Here is a 16,495-nt window from a genome sequence, read left to right on the forward strand (position 1 = left end):
GCCGGAAAAGGGTTAATCCAACCAAGCCCTTTTATTCCTTCCTCCTCCTGCCTCTCACTCCTTTAAGCTCTGTCTTGCAACCTGATGGTTAGTCCTTTCTCCACTTATATCCTGACATAATATGTATACACTTCTGAGTACATATGAATGGCATGACCACTGTTGTTCCAGATTTCCTTCTGTTGGTTTAGCGCTTTGTACCACTAATAGTAAATGAGCAGAATTACTACAGTACAGATGTAAATTTGTGTTGGAACAATTCTAACTTTTGAAAGACATATGAGTTTTGAGTTATAATTGCTATATCCTTTCTGGTCCCCTTAATACAAACCAAAACATAAAAGCAACAATTTTTCAGTGTGAACTTAAAATCCACATTTTAATTTTTGTTTACATTTTTCTTGTTCTGTTACTGACTTTGTTTTTCATACCTTAGTTTGCTGATCAAATGGAGATTCTCTGCTCCAGGGAAGACTTTATTGGCAGCTTCTGTCGCTATCATCTTACCAACCCATTCCTTGCAGAGAAGGGCAGGCACAGCCCAGCACTGAAACAAAGATCAGGACGTTCTCGGCGACCAAGGATCAGTCTGAGATTTCTGGCTAGCTACAGGACTCTTCTTTCTTTGTTCATGATGTACTTCATTGCATCTTGGTTCTGCATTGGACCACTGGCCTGCACATTCATTATTCTCCTTGGGTATCTTCTTTATGCAGTAGTAATGACTTTCTTCACTGAAAGGTGGAAACCTCATCAACACTAATTTTTCCCTTCAGTGTACATTGTAAAACAAACTTTTTAAGGATAAAAGTACAGTGCTTCGTGATTAAAAGGCTTCGGCAAAGGATCACTTCAAAACTTTTAAGTGTGTTTTTTGTATTAAAGTTGAGCCAGAGGGATGGGTTTGTGGTTGGAGAAACCGCTGTAATCTGTGTAAATTCTCTTTTGATAAACTGTCTTTTCTATACAGTTTACTGAATGTGCGGAATGAGAGACACTGCTTGTGGTTTGGGGAACAACCTCCAATAGTTGTGGAGCTGAAATGAACAGCCCAAAGTAGCTATGGGAAACTACACATAAAAACAGCTCTAGATTTGGCAATCTATCCATATTGCAGCTTTTTACTTTTTCCACTTAATTTGGGAATTGGCCATTTTGAGCTGCTTTCTGCAGGTTTTATATCATGTTGCTGGGGAGGGGGGTTTCAGGGTCACAAAGGCAATAGTAGCCACAAATCATGAGTTCTGGCCACAAAGCTGAATCCCAAAAAATCAGTAGGACAAAAATGACATGATTAGCATAAACAAGTTTTTGGCTTAAATTACCAGAAAACTGGGGGAAATTGGTAATAATGGTTTGGCTCAGAAACAGGAGAGGGGAGCTGCATCTTGTTGCCAGATACGTATGATTGCTTTGATTTGCAAAAAAATTGCATTATAAATATTTCAAAGTACCAGGAAAGGTAGAGGAGCTGGCAGCTGAAATCCCATAGCCTAGCACAGGGACTAACTCTGCATTCCCTTTTCTGAACCAATACTTACTTGTTGTCTTCACTGGTCCCTGTCTTTTCAAAATGAGGAACTTTCCATGTTTCCTGATAACTGCATTTCCAACTTATGTTTACCAAATCCAGTGAACCTTTCACTCATCTTGTTCAATCAAATTTCTCTTTGTGGTACAAGTTTCTTCTTTTGAAACCGTGTATGTAAATTAAAGTGCTCGCTTGATTTATTTTTAAAGCAAAGTCTCCTAGTGTGTTTTGTGTTAAACCTTTTTGAGCAGGACTGTGTTGCAGTGTGTGTAAGTGAAATAGTGAGTACTGTATTATGCATTTATTTTTAGTAAGATTTTGTCAGTTTCTTTCTAGTACCGCAATTTGTTCTGGTAGATGGCATAAAGGAAGTATGTTCAGGCCTCTGATCTGTAGCCCTGGGTTCAAAATCGCTCACGTTTCATTTTTTACAAATGTGCTACCTTCCTAGCAACAAACTACTTTAGAAAAGAGTCACCAACTAAACCAAAGTAAACTGAGCTTCTTTGTTTAAACAGAAAATATGTTTAAGGAATCCGTTAGTTTAACGCGCTCTCCCCTGAAATACACTGCTGTCAGGTGCCGTTGTGGCACTTGTGGGATAAAGGATTAAATACACCTTGCAGTAGTGAGATGTAAGGTACCACATAATATCCTCTGGGCAGAGATTTGTCACTTCTCATTTTATCTGTAAAGGATTTTACCCACCTACGAGCCTGTATAAATAACGCTTGTCCATTGTCACATTCAAATCATATTGTCACATGATTGCTGGCTTCTGCACCAGGTGACTTGGACTAACACAGTACTGGTGCATATAGCTTTGTGTAGCAAGCGCTGCGCTTTTACTGCTGAGCATGAAATTCACTAACACATCTTTAAAAGTGGTACGGAAGAGGAGAAGCTTTAGGGCAAAAGCAGAATAAGAAATGTAAACTTTCTTGCACCATAAGCTAATGCAGAAAAGCCTTTGGGAGGTCTGGTCCTTTTCCCTGTCAAGGCAGCATTGATCCCTATGCTCTCAAATACTGCCATTCTTAGCCAGGGAGGGCAGGGCAGCTACCAGTGATGTAATGGGCAGACAATAGTGAAGATTGGTTTCTAACCATCAGAGGAGTGAAGTCCCAGTCAGTCCGTCCTCTCCCTCCCCTACAGTTGGAAGGCAGTCCTAGAACTAACTTGTTTTAAGACTGAGCTTGATAAATTTATAAAGGAGATTGCCTCTAATGGCATAAGGCCATCTGCAACCGCTATTAGCCGATATCTCCTATGGCCAGAGATGGGGGAGGGCTCTGAGTTACTACAGAGAATTATTTCCCAGGTGTCTGGCTGGTGGCTCTCGCCCATATCATCAGATTCTAACTGATCATCATGCTTGAGGTTCGGAAGGAATTTCCCCCCAAGTCAGATTGGCAGAGAGCCTGGGCTTTTTTTTTTTTTTTTTTAACCTTCCTTTGCAGGGTGGAGCGTGGGTCACGTGCTGGTTTGAATGAGAGTCTCTGTAACTTGAAGTCATTAAATCAAGATTTGAGGACTTCAGTAACTCAGCCGAGGTTATGGGCCTGCTACAGGAATGGATGATGGGTGAGGTTCTGTGGCTTGCAGCCTGCAGGAGGCAGACTGCGGCGGGGGGGGGGGGGGGGTTGGCAGTGCCAGGGGCTGAGGATGGGTCTAGCAGCCCCTGGCCTCCCTTCTCTGCAAGCCCCAGGCCCCGATTGTCAGGTAAGAGGCTCTGTCTGTCTAAGCGTCTCGGAACGGGACCCGAGCCCCTGCGCATCCCCTCCCCCAACGGGCCGCGCCTGGGCTAGGCAGCAGGAGCCCAGCGCCGGCCTTGTCCCAGGTGGGTGGTACCACCCTGCCGCGGGGGCAGGGGGAGATCCCCTCCACCGCACCCCTCGGACGAGACCATTCTGAGAGGGGCGGCGCCCGCTCCGGCGTTGTGGTGTGCTCCTGTCTCCATGGGAACGTTGACAGCAGGCGCCGGGCCTGAGGAGAGCGGGGCGGAAAGAGGAGCCCAGGCCGCGTGGAGGGGGAGGGGGGGCAAGGCTACGTCTACCAGCGGGCTTTTGGGGGGAGGAGCTGGTGGGTTCGAAACTGGGGCTACGGGTGCGAGGCTGGCTGAGGTCGGGGGGGGTGTCTGAGCCTTAGCGTGGGGCGAGAGGTCGGGGGTTGGCTGGGCCCAAGGGTGTATATGTGTGGGGGTGGCTGAGCCCAGGATGTGTATGTGGTGGGCTGAGAGGGGAGGGGGAAGGAGGGGGAGCTGAGCTGGGTGTGTGGGGTGTGAAGGGGGGTGGCAAGTTCCAGCCTGCTGGCTCCGTGCTTACTAAGCTCACATTCTTGTTCTCTTCCCCCCACCCCCACATTCTAGGTTGGCAGCTGTAAATTTGAGGGTCATGTGCAGAAATGGCTGGTGACCGTGGGGAGGCTTTGGGTAGTGATACCTGCCCCATCCCCATTCCCCTGTGAGGGCAAGTTACGTAGAGCAGAGGCACACAGAGCCATAGTCCACTCCCTCCATCAGAGACAGTGAACACAAGCCCAGTGTCAGAGCCAAGTCCTGAGGAGACACCCCCCAAACCCATGATGCCAGGGTCATAGTAAAGGCGCATTTGCATGCCAGGGGCACAAGGTACATACAAGGCCTGACCTCATAGAGACTGAAGCACATTAAACGTGGTCACTGACCCTTGTTCAACTTCAGTGGCATTTCCTCAGCTACTTTACTGAGAAGCTGTAGGCTGCCCACATAACCCTAGTCTGAAAACAACTTTTGTATCAGGACCTTTGGGGATGTACAATACCAGTTTGCCTCCGCTGGGGAACCTACCACAGTGGTCAAGAGTAGGACTGGATAAATCAAGCCATCTTCAACTTGGCATCCAGAATAACGAGGGGCCTCAGCCTCTCTCTCAGTCCCAGTCTGTTGAAGTCTGGAACAAAGACTCACATAAACTAGTCATGGACTTGGAGAGAAGCCTGAAGTTCCTACAACAGCAGCATGCTGAGACCCTAAGGAAGCTTCATGAGGAAATTGAATATCTCAAAAGGGAAAACAAAGGTGAGGTGACTTTCCATATACAACTTTGTGTAGATTCTAGAGGCACTAGATGAGAGATTGGAGAGTTGTCACTGCAAGTCGAGAAATCTTTGATATCTTTTTCCTCAACATGCTAAGTTATGAATTAATTACAATGCATGTAGGTTTTGCTTTTGCATCCCCACATTTCTTCTTCCGTGTCATCTCTTTAAAGAGATCCCTGATGCCACTTGCTTAGGCCTACCATTCCTTATCCTTTTCACAAGAGTTTTGTTTTGAAACTGTTAGAAAATATTTCCCAACACTTAGACTATAACAGGGGATATAAGAAGGGAATTCTAATGATTTTGACTGTGAGGCTAACAAAAGCTCAAAGACAAATCTGGTCAGTTACGGACTCCAAAGCCTGAAAAGGCATAGGGGACTGGATAACTTGGGGAAAGGTAATGAAATTAGTCTTTCACACCTAGTAGGCCACCATTTCAGTTTACCGGGGGATAGATATATAGTAGTACATCTGAAATCAGCTGGTGTGATCTCAAGTTTAGTTTCTGCTGGACAAGTGTTCACATTACAAAAATACCATTTAAATTAGCATTCTTGTCATCCTTGAGAGAAGCTATTGACTGAATCTTTGTAGAGAGAATGTGGCCCCTGTCTTGTTGATTGTTTCTCCAGATCAGGGTTGGGGTATTTTGTCAATAAGAGATGTAGGCAAAAAGTGTCAGTATGACAGACTGGTTAATTTTGAGCACAGCTGGTTTACAAGAAATCCAACCATGAGAAAATTGACAAAACAGTTCAAAGCTTGTACCTGGACAACAAAAAAATACTTTACATTCATGGTAACATCAGTACATTCTTTAGAGCTTAAAGTAGCTAGATCAGGGGTAGGCAAACTACGGCCCACAGGCCACATCCAGCCCCCCAGCTGTTTTAATCTGGCCCTCGAGCTCCCGCTGGGGAATGGCATCTGGGGTTTGCCCTGCTCTGGTGGCTCCTGGAGGCAGCAGCATGTGCCCCCTTTGGCTCCTACGCATAGGGCCAGCCAGGGGGCTCCACTTTGCACACTGCCCCATGTGCCACCCATGCAGCTCCCATTGGCTGTGGTTCCCAGCCAATGGGAGCTGTGGGGGCGGTGTGTACGGCTGTGACAGTGTGCTGCAGAGCTGTCTGGCTGCACCTCCGCGTAGGAGCAGGAGGAGGACATGCTGCTGCTTCGGGAGCTGCTTGAGGTAAGTGCCACCTAGAGCCTGCACCCCTGTGCCATCCCCCTCCCCTGCAACCCAACCACCTGCCCTGCATCCCCAGCCAGAGCCCACGTTCCCCCCAGCCCGGAGCACCCTCCTACACCCCAAGCCCTTCATCCCCAGCCAGAGCCCGCATACCCCCCAGCAAGGAGCCCCCTCCTGAAATAATTTCTGGCCCCACCCCAGAGCCCATACCCCAACCCCAATTTCATGAGCATTCATGGCCTTCCGTACAATTTCTATACTCAGATGTGGCCCTCAGGCCAAAAAGTTTGCCCCACTCCTGAGCTAGATGTTTGGGCTAGTTATAAACCCTTGTTCATAGTGCAGAATACACAAACTGGTTTCATTCAGTGTGACCTGAGTTATGCTATACTTCTGTGTGCATACTTGTCTTAAAACTACTGAAAAAATTTGTCTTCTGTAACTCTACTTCCACTCTCTACCTCCTTCCCAATATTATTTAAATAATATCCACTCTTAGGTTTCACATTACGGTTACTCCCTCACCCTTTGAGCCCATATGTTTATTGTACATTTTTAATGAAAAAAATTTCAGTCTATCAGAAATATTGAAAGCTGATGTGAGTGACATTCTCTAGGAGCAAGCCTAGCTTTATTCTACAATGGGAAAAGGGAAGTTAAGGGGGTATGGAGAGAGCTCAAACTAAAAATTGTGTTCTCATTTGATTACAGAGCTTCATTATAAACTCATAATGAATCAGTCGCTGCAGCTAAAAGGTAGGCTATGCTTTTACTGTTCTAGAAGTAGGATGATCTAGTAAGTGTCTTATCCCCTAGAAGTCCCTTTGTCTCCCCTTATTAATTTTATTATTAATAAACATTTTGCCTTGGTGCTTTGTCCATTTCCCAGTCCTGAGAGAGAATCTTGGAAGTGTCGCCTCCCCTCTGCAATGCGGAAATGTTCTAGCTCTCTGGCGACTGAAGACTGTGTACATATTTTCATTCAAAACACTTTCAAGTATGTCAAAGGAGTGTGACTGAGTGCCGAGACATATATTGTCTGCATAAACAAACTTACAAGAGCCGGTATATGGTAGGTCATTCGAATATAAGTTGAATAATGTAGGAGATAATACTGATCCTTGCGGGAGCCAATTCTTCTGGTGCATCCAAGTACTTGTTCTATCACCAATATGCACATGGAAATGGTGATTTCTCAAAAACAGAGCCATTGCACATACAAACCAACTTGGCATAGTTCTGGACAATTTCACCAAAAGGCCAATGTGCAAACCGTATCGTATGCCGTGGTCAGTTCAAGAAAAACTGAACAGTCTTCAGCTGATGTTGGAAGCCATTTTCGATTACTTGATCACATGTACTAGTACCACAGCAAAAAACAGCCTGCTCTGGTCCCAGCATGCCTTCCACTTATGCCTTCTTTGTGAAATCAGATACTCAAGCACCTTAAAACAGATGCTCAGAAGTGAAATTGGTCTGTGGCTTGAAGGCAAATGTGGATCTTTCCCAGATTTCAGCAAGACAATGACCTTCACTTGGCACCAGATTCTAGGCAGTCTGGATTCCTGCAGAAGTCTGTTGAAAAACTGAACAAGCCATTCCTGAGCGTGAGGACCCAGATGTTTTCATGAATTCAGGTGCAATCTATCATATGCAGGAGATGAACCGGTTTTTAAATCGTTCAGCATTTTATCCAATTCCAGACTAGTGAATGGCTCCATCCTACTATCGGCAGGATTACTTCTTAGGAAATGTTGCCATTTGTCACGTACCTGGCATTTGACAACTCTGTCACCAGGAGCTTTGGCAACCTCAACAGATGACTGGCACTCTGATTTGGAGTAACTGCTGACCTGCTTTGTGTACATGGGCATTTGAGCCGCACCTAGTTAACGAATTAAACTCCAGCTCTTCCGGCTTGACCACGTAAAGTCAAGCACCACTGTCGCTTCCTCTCTTTGAGTCCAGTAAGCGGCATCCAATGATTCCGTAAGATGGTCTGCAATCTCCGGATCACCTGACTGCTCAAACTGCATCAGCAAGTCTGCACACCCTCATTCAAACATGGAATGTACACTGGTTGGAAGCCACGTGGAATTGTTGCACTTGCAGCTTTAAAAAGGACAACAGAAACAACGGTTTGCATCTTCCTTGGAGATGGTTAATGGGATGGTTACGACGATCCATTTTAAATACTCTGTAAAGGAGCCCCAATGTGCCTTCCAGAAGTTCCATCTAGGCTTTGGTACACTCCTTATAGTTGGCAGATGGAGGACGCATTCCCATCTGAATCAAAGGAGGACAGCATTGGCTATGTGGAAAATCATTAAGTACAGTACACGCCGCTGGCTAATGCGTGATTGGCAAACGATATGACCCAGCACAGATCTGGGCAGTAGTTCCTATTCCAGCATGTGGAATGGAAGGTACCATACTGCTTAGGGTCATGGACCAATGCAAGATCATTATTTGTTGCCCACTCCAACAGTTGTTCACCATTTGGGTCTGCAGTCGCATAACCCCACTTGCTGTGATGATTAGTAAAGTCGCCAACATACGCGGCTGCATGCTTAAGCCTTGGGAGAACATGTGGAGTCCATGTTTCACCCAGTGGCTTATACATTCGTGATTTGAAACCCACCAACTTTAATTGTGTCACGAAAAGGTGAATATTCAACATGGACAACATCTGATATATCACTGTGGGTGTACGTGGCTCAACCATGTTTTGCATGAAGATGGTGACAACATTGTAACCAATTATCTTAAACCAATGTGCTTCATTCAGCATGATGAGATTTTCTTGTAAACAAATAATGTCAGCTAGAACTTCTTTTGCCAGAACATCAATAAGTTCCTGCTTGGCAGAAGACAACCCTTCAACATTCATCTGGAGGACTTTAAATGCTGGACCTATGACTAGAAAATCATTGTCCGGAACCTCTATAGATTAAAAAGCATGTTGAACTTCATTCAGAAGCAGATGGGGACTGGTGTATTTCACTGCACGTTAATATGCTTCTGCTGATTCATACGTAAGCAAATAGGATATCTCACATTCTGCCTTAGCCGAAGCTTCCAAGGTATGCCAAAGTAGTAGATGGAAGTTGTCCAGATGAGAGGGGACAAAAAACATGCTGATCATAGTGAGATCAGTTTTAGTAAAGAAAGGCTGCAGCCTCTAAGTTAACTGCAGAGAACTGAATGAGCCACCACTACTACCTGAGTATACAAGTGCAGTCAGGATTCCAGGCGTACCTTGCAATAGTCAACTACTGTGACCACGGGTGGACAAACTCCACCAATAAGCAGCAGTCAGTCTTCAGTGTTCCTAGTTGCTTAACCTTGCCCCTGAGCATCCCTCCCTTTTATAGATCAACCTTCAGTGATTTTATCCAGGTCTTTGTGATCACATTGTGTTCCATGTTGAGTGCAGAAAACACTCCCACTTGGTTAAACCAAGGAGCTGTTCTGGTGCTATGGGAAACAGTTACATTGCAGGCTGCTCTCAGCAATCCTGCATGTAGAGAGCCTTGGCTCTGCAGACTTTAAATAGTTTACCTGTGTTTCCTATTCTAAACTGAGGATAATATAGCCTCTTCGCTGGTCAGTTCTATGATCATAATGCCCAATTCATCACTTATTCTTCTTTGCAGGTGATAATTTAACTCCCACCTTGTTTGACAAGTTGCTTTCAAGGCAAGGTTCAGCAGGTAAGATAGCTTAAAACTGCAAGATTTAACTTTCGGGGTAGCAGGACTAGTAACTGCATATATTAGAGGAGGGGAAGATAAATTATTATTAAATGAAAATATCTAGGCCTAGATATAGAAACAGGCAACAATGTAAAAGTCTGAATACCTATCAGATTTGTTTCAAATCTCTCTTCTTACGGCTCTTGATGATGATCAGGAGTCCTAGTATAACTGTTTTCCACTTATTTGGATCATGTGTGCTTGCACACACATTTATAATCCCTTTTACATTATGACTGAGTTGCTAAGAAATTGGGAGAGCAAAGCCTACGTTTGGGCTGCTTCTAATTTATGGTTGTTAGTGCTAACATAGTAAAGTAGGATTTCTTGACACTGTGTTAAAGGATTAAAATAAGCTAAACTACAATGAAGCTGTTCAATAGCTCACAAAATAAAGCCTAAGAGCATGGAATACCTTGAACTACTGTGGAGATAAGGGTACTTAAAACTTGTATCTGCAAGCTGTTAGGTCTCTGGCCTGGCCTGTAATGCGTGCACACCCATCCCCCTTCCCTCTCCCCTTCATATTTTGTCTAACAGCTGCTGCTGTTGCAGTTTCTAGGTATTCACTGACAAACAGGCAGCTGATGGACCAGCCCAAAAAGCAAAAACTGAATACAGAAGAACAGGTGATCAACGTGGTACAAGGGGAACCAGAGCCTCCCTGTCCAAAGGTGGAGAAGCCACAAGAGGAGGTTTTTTCTAGGTATGAGCAAGCTATCCGAATACAGCAATTGTAGGCAGCTCATTTGAGGTTTCTGGGCTGTGTGTGTTCTTTTTTGAGTCTTTGACCATGTGGATCCCACTGATGGTGCACATGCACCTTGCATATCTTAGAAATATAAGTAATGTAAAATACAAATTTATGAGGGTTAAGAATAAATTACAGTGAGCAACTGATTCTAGCAGGGGTACTTAAGAAGCTCTTTGGGGGTAAAGTTTTCAATTGAGTTGTCATTATGTATTTAATTGGGGATTGGTCCTGCTTTGAGCAGGGGGTTGGACTAGATGACCCCCTGAGGTCCCTTCCAACCCTGATATTCTATGATTCTGTGATTGTAGTGGGCATAGAAGTGCTAATTAATTCAAAGGAAAAACTCAGGCATAAAGTGTACTGCCATGCACCATTCTAGACAGAGGACACAGAAAGTAGTTTAGCTACAGAGAAGGATGTGATCTTGTAGAGTTAAGATTCCTGGACCTGCCATGTTTCCTTCATTTCCCACTTGTGAAATAAGTAGAATACCTACCTGTACCACCACGCTCTTGAGAGTCTTAATCAATGTTTGACAAATGTTTTGGCAAGGTAAATGCAATAAATATTTAGACATTTAATCCATTTCCCTTGTGATTCTTTTATTCCTTAATTGTGATCTAGAGAGGACAGAGAAGTCTCTGATAGAATTACATCTCCAGTACTTTCACTGCCAAGCCAGATTAGATCTGGGCACACTCAGGTACCACCAGCCTCCTCCAACCCTTTCCTGGTAAATGTTCTCCCCTCCCACATCCGAAAACCACCTACACTGGAAGAGTGTGAGATTGTCATTCACCAGCTATGGAACATCAACCACATTCAGGCACAAGAGGTGAGGCTGTTGACCCCAGCTCAGTCTACCTTATTCGCAGCTTTTAAGATATAGTAAATTTGTGGTGACGAAATAGGAAATAGATTTTCAGAGGCAAGCAGAAAGGTTATTTTCTCCTCTCTGTCCTTCAGCTGATGTATTTGAAATCGTATCTGGAGGATATCCACAAGAACAAAAGGATTCCTGAAGACTATCTGCTAGCCAGCCAGATTGGGTAAGCTAAGCTGTTCTGAGTTATGGTTCAAGGCTCAGGTATTAGACAGATTGTAGCTGAGTTCGCTAGTTCCCTTTCTACTTTCTATTGGAGTGAATTTGCAGAATAGAGGCCATATGCAAGGTGCCTATATAGAGGTCATTAGCGAGCTTTGACTTTGTAGGGCTTCCTTCCTTAACTTTCCCTTGTGATTTATCTTTGAGCCACCTCTACCCCTCTCAAACTTTCCAGAATGCGATCTGTTAATGTGAATTGAGAGGATTTAAACGATATCTGCCTTAATATACCTCTACACACAAGCAGCAAAATCCTGTATTATAACAAGACTACTGCACACAGTTGTTAACAGCACTAACCTAACAGGAGATAAGTGTCCATAAACTTAGGGTGCAGGTAGACAAGGTTGTCAGTTTGTTCTTTCAGAGCACTTACAATCATTTAAGATATCATCCTACGAGGAGTTGAGACACCTGGTTAACAGACTACTCAATCCAACTGAAAGTCAGACATATGGGCATTTCTGAAAGATTCAGAGGGATTCATGGTTTGAAGGCTTATGTTTATTTTAAGTAATATGATTTTATTTATATTGTGGTACTGTTTACAGACCCCCTTTGGGTTTAGGGCTGTATTGTAGTAGGTGGTATATAAATATATTGTAAGCTCTTCAGGGCAAGAACTGTTGCTGTCTAGACAAGAGATTACAAGGGCAACAAAAAAATCATGAGTTACACAGATTTCCCTTACCTTTTACCCATCCCCCGTACTATTGCCACAACAGTTCTCCAGTTAAAACTCTAGAAGGGTAGTAGGTCTGTAGGAGTAGCATTTGGAGCAGCCAACTAACAAGGGGTGCAGAAGGTACCAAAAGATCATCTAGCCTGAATACCAGAAGCCATTAAACTTCACCATATTACCCCTATATTGAATCCAGTAACTTGTTTGACTAAAACATGTCTTCCAGAAAGGCATCAACATATGGAGAATCTACCACTTCCCTGGGTAGTTGGTGCCAATGGTTAATCATCCTCACTGTAACAAAATTTGTCTGACTTCAGATTCCAGCCTTTGGTTCTTGTTATGCCTTTCTCTGCTAAATTAAAGAGCCCTTTAGTATCCGGTATTTTTTCTGTGTGAAGGTATTTATACACTGGCTCCTTCCTGCACTCCCAATTATTTCACAGACACCAGAACTATACATACTATGCCAGTATATCTCATCAATGCCATCTAATCCCATTTATACATCCAAAGATTGCACTGTAGCCATCTTCCACAGCATTGCACTGGGACCCCATGTTGAATTGTATGACCTCTAACTCCTTTTCAGAGTAATTGCTTTCTAGGATACAATCCCCATAGGTATGGCTTACATTCTTTGTTCCTAGATGTATAACTATGCACTTGGCTGTGTTAAGATGCATTTTGATTGAATGGGCCCAGCTTATCACATAAGCTAGATCATTCTGTACGACTGCCCTGTCCAGATTCTGTGGTGGTGCAGCTTCTCCTGTTCTCTAGGTTCAACATTCATATGCCGCAAGATTTATTATGTTGTTTTCAAATCCAGGTTACACAGGGCCAGCACAATCAATCAATGCTCTGCTACTATGCTATAGAGTGAAGTAGCCAAGGTATCATATCTGCAAATATTTTTTTGATTTAGGAATCAAGAAGTTTCACGATTACCCAAAATGCTAAAAGATACATCTAAGAAATGGTAAGTACTTCTACTTTCTTTAGAGATTAAGACACTTCATGAAAAAGCCCATGCTAGTACATCTGTAATGTAATCAGCTGTTGAGTCAAGCATGTGATACCTTTAGCAATTAAGTATTAATCATGAAGTTAAAAACAAGCCTATTACTGGTTTCCCCCCTCTCCCCATCTCACCTTCAACTTTATCATCAGCCACAAGCCTCTCCCCACTTAAGGTCATGATTGCCTAAAGATCAATCCATATGCCCTGCTCAGGAGATAGTCAGATTTCAGATGAGATCACTGCAGCTATCTAGCTTATTTTCAGTGCCTTACTATAGCCACAGAGGAAGCTGCACAAAGTGTTTTAATCACTAATTCTTTGAGGGTTGCTTTTGCATGTTCACACTACCAGCCTCTTTTTCACAGAGTTCTACACACAGGACTCAGGTAATAGGGACTGTATTGCCTCCTGTGGCTTCTCTGTCAAACATCTGATGCTGATGTAGTCCCTTGGGACACTCACTTTTCTCCAAGGATCACAGAGCTCAGCAACATCCTATATGTATGCTAAGTCAGAGGCAACAAAAACCTCTCTCAAGGAGGCAGGACATTAAAGTGTGGTTCCACTGTGAAAAATAGCCAGTCATCATCTTTACTCAGACCTTCCTTTTATATTTTCAGAGTCAAGTCTGCTAATAACATTTTAGTGCCATTAGCTAGGGTGGCTCTGCAGTGCTGAAGGAAGAATGGATTAAGATTTTCTGGCATCCACCTCAGAATTATTTGTTAAGATCTGAATGCAAGGCCAAGTTCTATCCATAATGAGATTACACACATGTAACTTTTCCATTGCCACAGAGGAATCAGTCACACAGCAATTTGAATTTTAGATTGCAATAGGATTTAAAAGCAGTACTCTATTTTGTGAGGACTGCATAAAAGGGAAATAGGAAAGCAATACTCTGATCTTACCCAGTCATTTGAACAAGAAAAGACAAATCATTGGGTTAGACTATGATTATTGCCATCTTCAAAGTACACAAACAAGTATACAATAAGTCATACAAGCCCTTTTAAGAAGGCAAAAGCTCAGCCCAGGATTCATCCTGTGGATGGGCTTTCTCCATTCCTCCATGCCAAAATGCTGTCAAGATAACAGAGCCAATTAACAAAGTTCCCCACCTGTGAGCTAATAGGAGGAATAAAGATTCTAAACTCTCGCCCTTAATACATCTTTTCATGCAGATGCTGCAAACACAACACAAACACTATTTACAAAACACAGGTGACAGATACAGCTATGTTTCTTTAAAAGTTGAAGTGAAGTGTTTATTAAGGTTTTTCTGCAAGTTAAACTGTAGGATCTCACTTCTTTCATGAAATAGGGAAGTTTAGTTTTTTGTACTGAAAAAAAAATCAGGTCCCTCCTTTAGCTGCTTATTAGCCCCCGAAAACAGGACTAGTCTCTCCTATAACATGTGATGTCAGCTAGTAAAAGCAAAGCAAGAAACCCAGCTTCATGCACTCAGTGTAACAGGAAAACAGAATCCTGGACTTGGACTTGGCAGATAACGAGCCATTCACACTTAAAATAATAGCGCTTTTCATCTGTTGATCTCAAAGCATTTTACAAAGGTCAGTATCAATACCTTCATTTTACAGATGGGGAAATATCTGAGGGACTTATCAAAAAAGCTGCTATGCCTCCTAATGGTGACGGGGTACTCACTACCAGAAGGGCTCCACACACACTTCCATCCCATGAAACTGCACTGAAAGTCATCTCTTTTCCTCACTTTACTAGAAAAATAATTTGTTAAGCACTCTGAAGGCTAGGGAGAGTTCTTACTACAGAAATTTAAATCAGTGGGACAGAGCACTGCAGAGGTTAGTCCATCCATCATGTAGAATCACTGGGGTGACTAATGTGGAAGGTGACCCTAATCTGGTAGACCTTGGTAAAGAGAAAGTGATTTAAAATCATCACATTGCCAATCATTCCTCTGTCTCCAACTCTTATCTCCAGTTTGATTATAACTCCACTGCCAGCTGCTGAAAGGGCAGTTCTGCCAGCACTGAAGCAAACACTGGGAAACAGTTTTGCCGAGAGACAGAAGAGAACTCAAGCTATTCAAAGAAGCCGTCTTCGTCGGACTGTGCTTTAGTCTGGTTGTTCAGCAACTGCATTCCAGATCTCTTCTCCTTAAAAGCGTTCCAGTAGCTACAGCACTCCCAGTATATGTTTGAGTTTACATTGTAGGTTCAGCTTAGATTGGTTTGCTGCTATTATCTCCCCACTTCAAGTAAAAACTAATTACGAAATCACCGTGTCTTCTATTCAGGAACAAAGAGCTTATGCATCTATTGTTGCAGCTTTGCCTCATTCCTTCTGTGGTTTCCCTTATTTCTTCAGGATGTATATTTGATGAGTTAACTTAATGATGAAAGCCTGTAAGAGATTACTGTTTAGGAAATTGGATGCTTATCACTTTTAATCAGGTCAATGCAGTGTCCCACAAACTTCTCTAGTCCGGCAGAGATTATTTAAAAGCAGCATACATTTATTTTTATGCAGGTATGGGCTGCACAGTTTTACAGATAACACTAGATCACTGCTAATCCATCAGTGGAAAGGCTGGAAGCCACATACTACGTCATGTTACCTGGCAGGACAAGATTTCACAGCTCTGCACAGCTGCTACATGGGAACGGAGCTGAATTTACAGTAGTCGTATCAGAATTTTTTTTTGAATGCAGGTATAGGACCCACTGATCAGCAGCAGAAGGGCAGTTGAAACTATGGGGGGCTCAGATATTACTCTGTTCTAGGCTGCACACTCTTTACTCAGAATCTGTAACATTCCATTGTTTCATCTTTGCTATGGGCTAGTTTCCATTCAACTCACAACAACATAGTGGGTTGACTGCTCTGAAAACGAATGTTGTATGTGCAGCAAGTATGCAAGATTCCCTATACCAGGCTCCTGATCTGCATCACAACCTTATCTCCAAGGGAGCAGACCTACAATTGTCAACACCACAGTGATAGGCTCCTTAAAAATATCTAAAAAGGGGTGGTGGGGTGTGTGTGTGTTCAATTCTTGTCTTCTCACCTGACTGCACAACAGGGAAACAAACTGAGATGTTAGCTTTTATGATATGAACATCTGTCCACTAGCTCATTTTACAAAAGCACCTGGACACCCATCTAATGGTATTAAGTTAGTAATGATCTGGGCTAGATCTAAATTAAAAAACTTTCACCTCTATATAACATTTCCCTTAGCAATCTTTTGAACCTCTCCTCCAGCTGATGATGAACTTGGCTGCTATTCTGCAGCATAGGATAACTAATGTAGTGCCATATGTGATTTTTCCTCCCTCACTTCTGGGTGCAGAGATTTCGGCTCCTGATAGGATATCTGAAGTAAGC

At 43.3% G+C, this 16,495-nt stretch overlaps 2 protein-coding genes across 7 annotated transcripts in view; both read left to right on the plus strand.

The window, feature by feature from the left end:
• Positions 1-1,717, plus strand: part of SMPD4 (sphingomyelin phosphodiesterase 4) — a 29,153-nt gene extending 27,436 nt beyond the window's left edge. For all 4 annotated transcript variants that reach the window (XM_084649487.1, XM_084649488.1, XM_084649489.1 and 1 more), the window contains one exon: positions 437-1,717. In XM_084649487.1, the coding sequence (XP_084505613.1) occupies positions 437-763 (327 nt within the window). In that variant the 3' untranslated portion in view covers positions 764-1,717. The remainder of the gene's footprint in view (positions 1-436) is intronic.
• Positions 1,718-3,029: 1,312 nt separating this feature from the next.
• On the plus strand, positions 3,030-16,416 carry CCDC74B (coiled-coil domain containing 74B). Of its 3 annotated transcripts, none has more exons than XM_084649498.1 (9): positions 3,030-3,115; positions 3,900-4,589; positions 6,515-6,559; positions 9,460-9,516; positions 10,114-10,264; positions 10,937-11,147; positions 11,279-11,361; positions 13,028-13,081; positions 15,089-16,416. In XM_084649498.1, the coding sequence occupies exons 2-9, from the start codon at positions 4,322-4,324 to the stop codon at positions 15,225-15,227; spliced, it is 1,008 nt and encodes a 335-aa protein (XP_084505624.1). In that variant the 5' UTR covers positions 3,030-3,115; positions 3,900-4,321; the 3' UTR covers positions 15,228-16,416. The 3 variants fall into 3 exon arrangements, with proteins under 3 accessions (XP_084505624.1, XP_084505623.1, XP_084505625.1); XM_084649497.1 differs by having other exon boundaries at positions 3,043-3,115; positions 4,311-4,589; XM_084649499.1 differs by lacking the exon at positions 3,030-3,115 and adding an exon at positions 3,166-3,253.
• Positions 16,417-16,495: the final 79 nt, after the last annotated feature.

This window comes from Lepidochelys olivacea (assembly GCF_965140295.1).
Source record: "Lepidochelys olivacea isolate rLepOli2 genome assembly, chromosome: 15".
Lineage (NCBI taxonomy): Eukaryota > Metazoa > Chordata > Testudines > Cheloniidae > Lepidochelys > Lepidochelys olivacea.

Bases quoted from the DNA above. Each gene is read 5' to 3' on its own strand.
- CCDC74B (XM_084649497.1), top strand. From the start codon at position 3,088: ATGGGCCTGCTACAGGAATGGATGATGG. The intron at 10,265-10,936 runs GTATGAGCAAGC...ATTGTGATCTAG, and splicing joins CAAGAGGAGGTTTTTTCTAG to AGAGGACAGAGAAGTCTCTG. The intron at 13,082-15,088 runs GTAAGTACTTCT...TCTTATCTCCAG, and splicing joins AAAGATACATCTAAGAAATG to TTTGATTATAACTCCACTGC.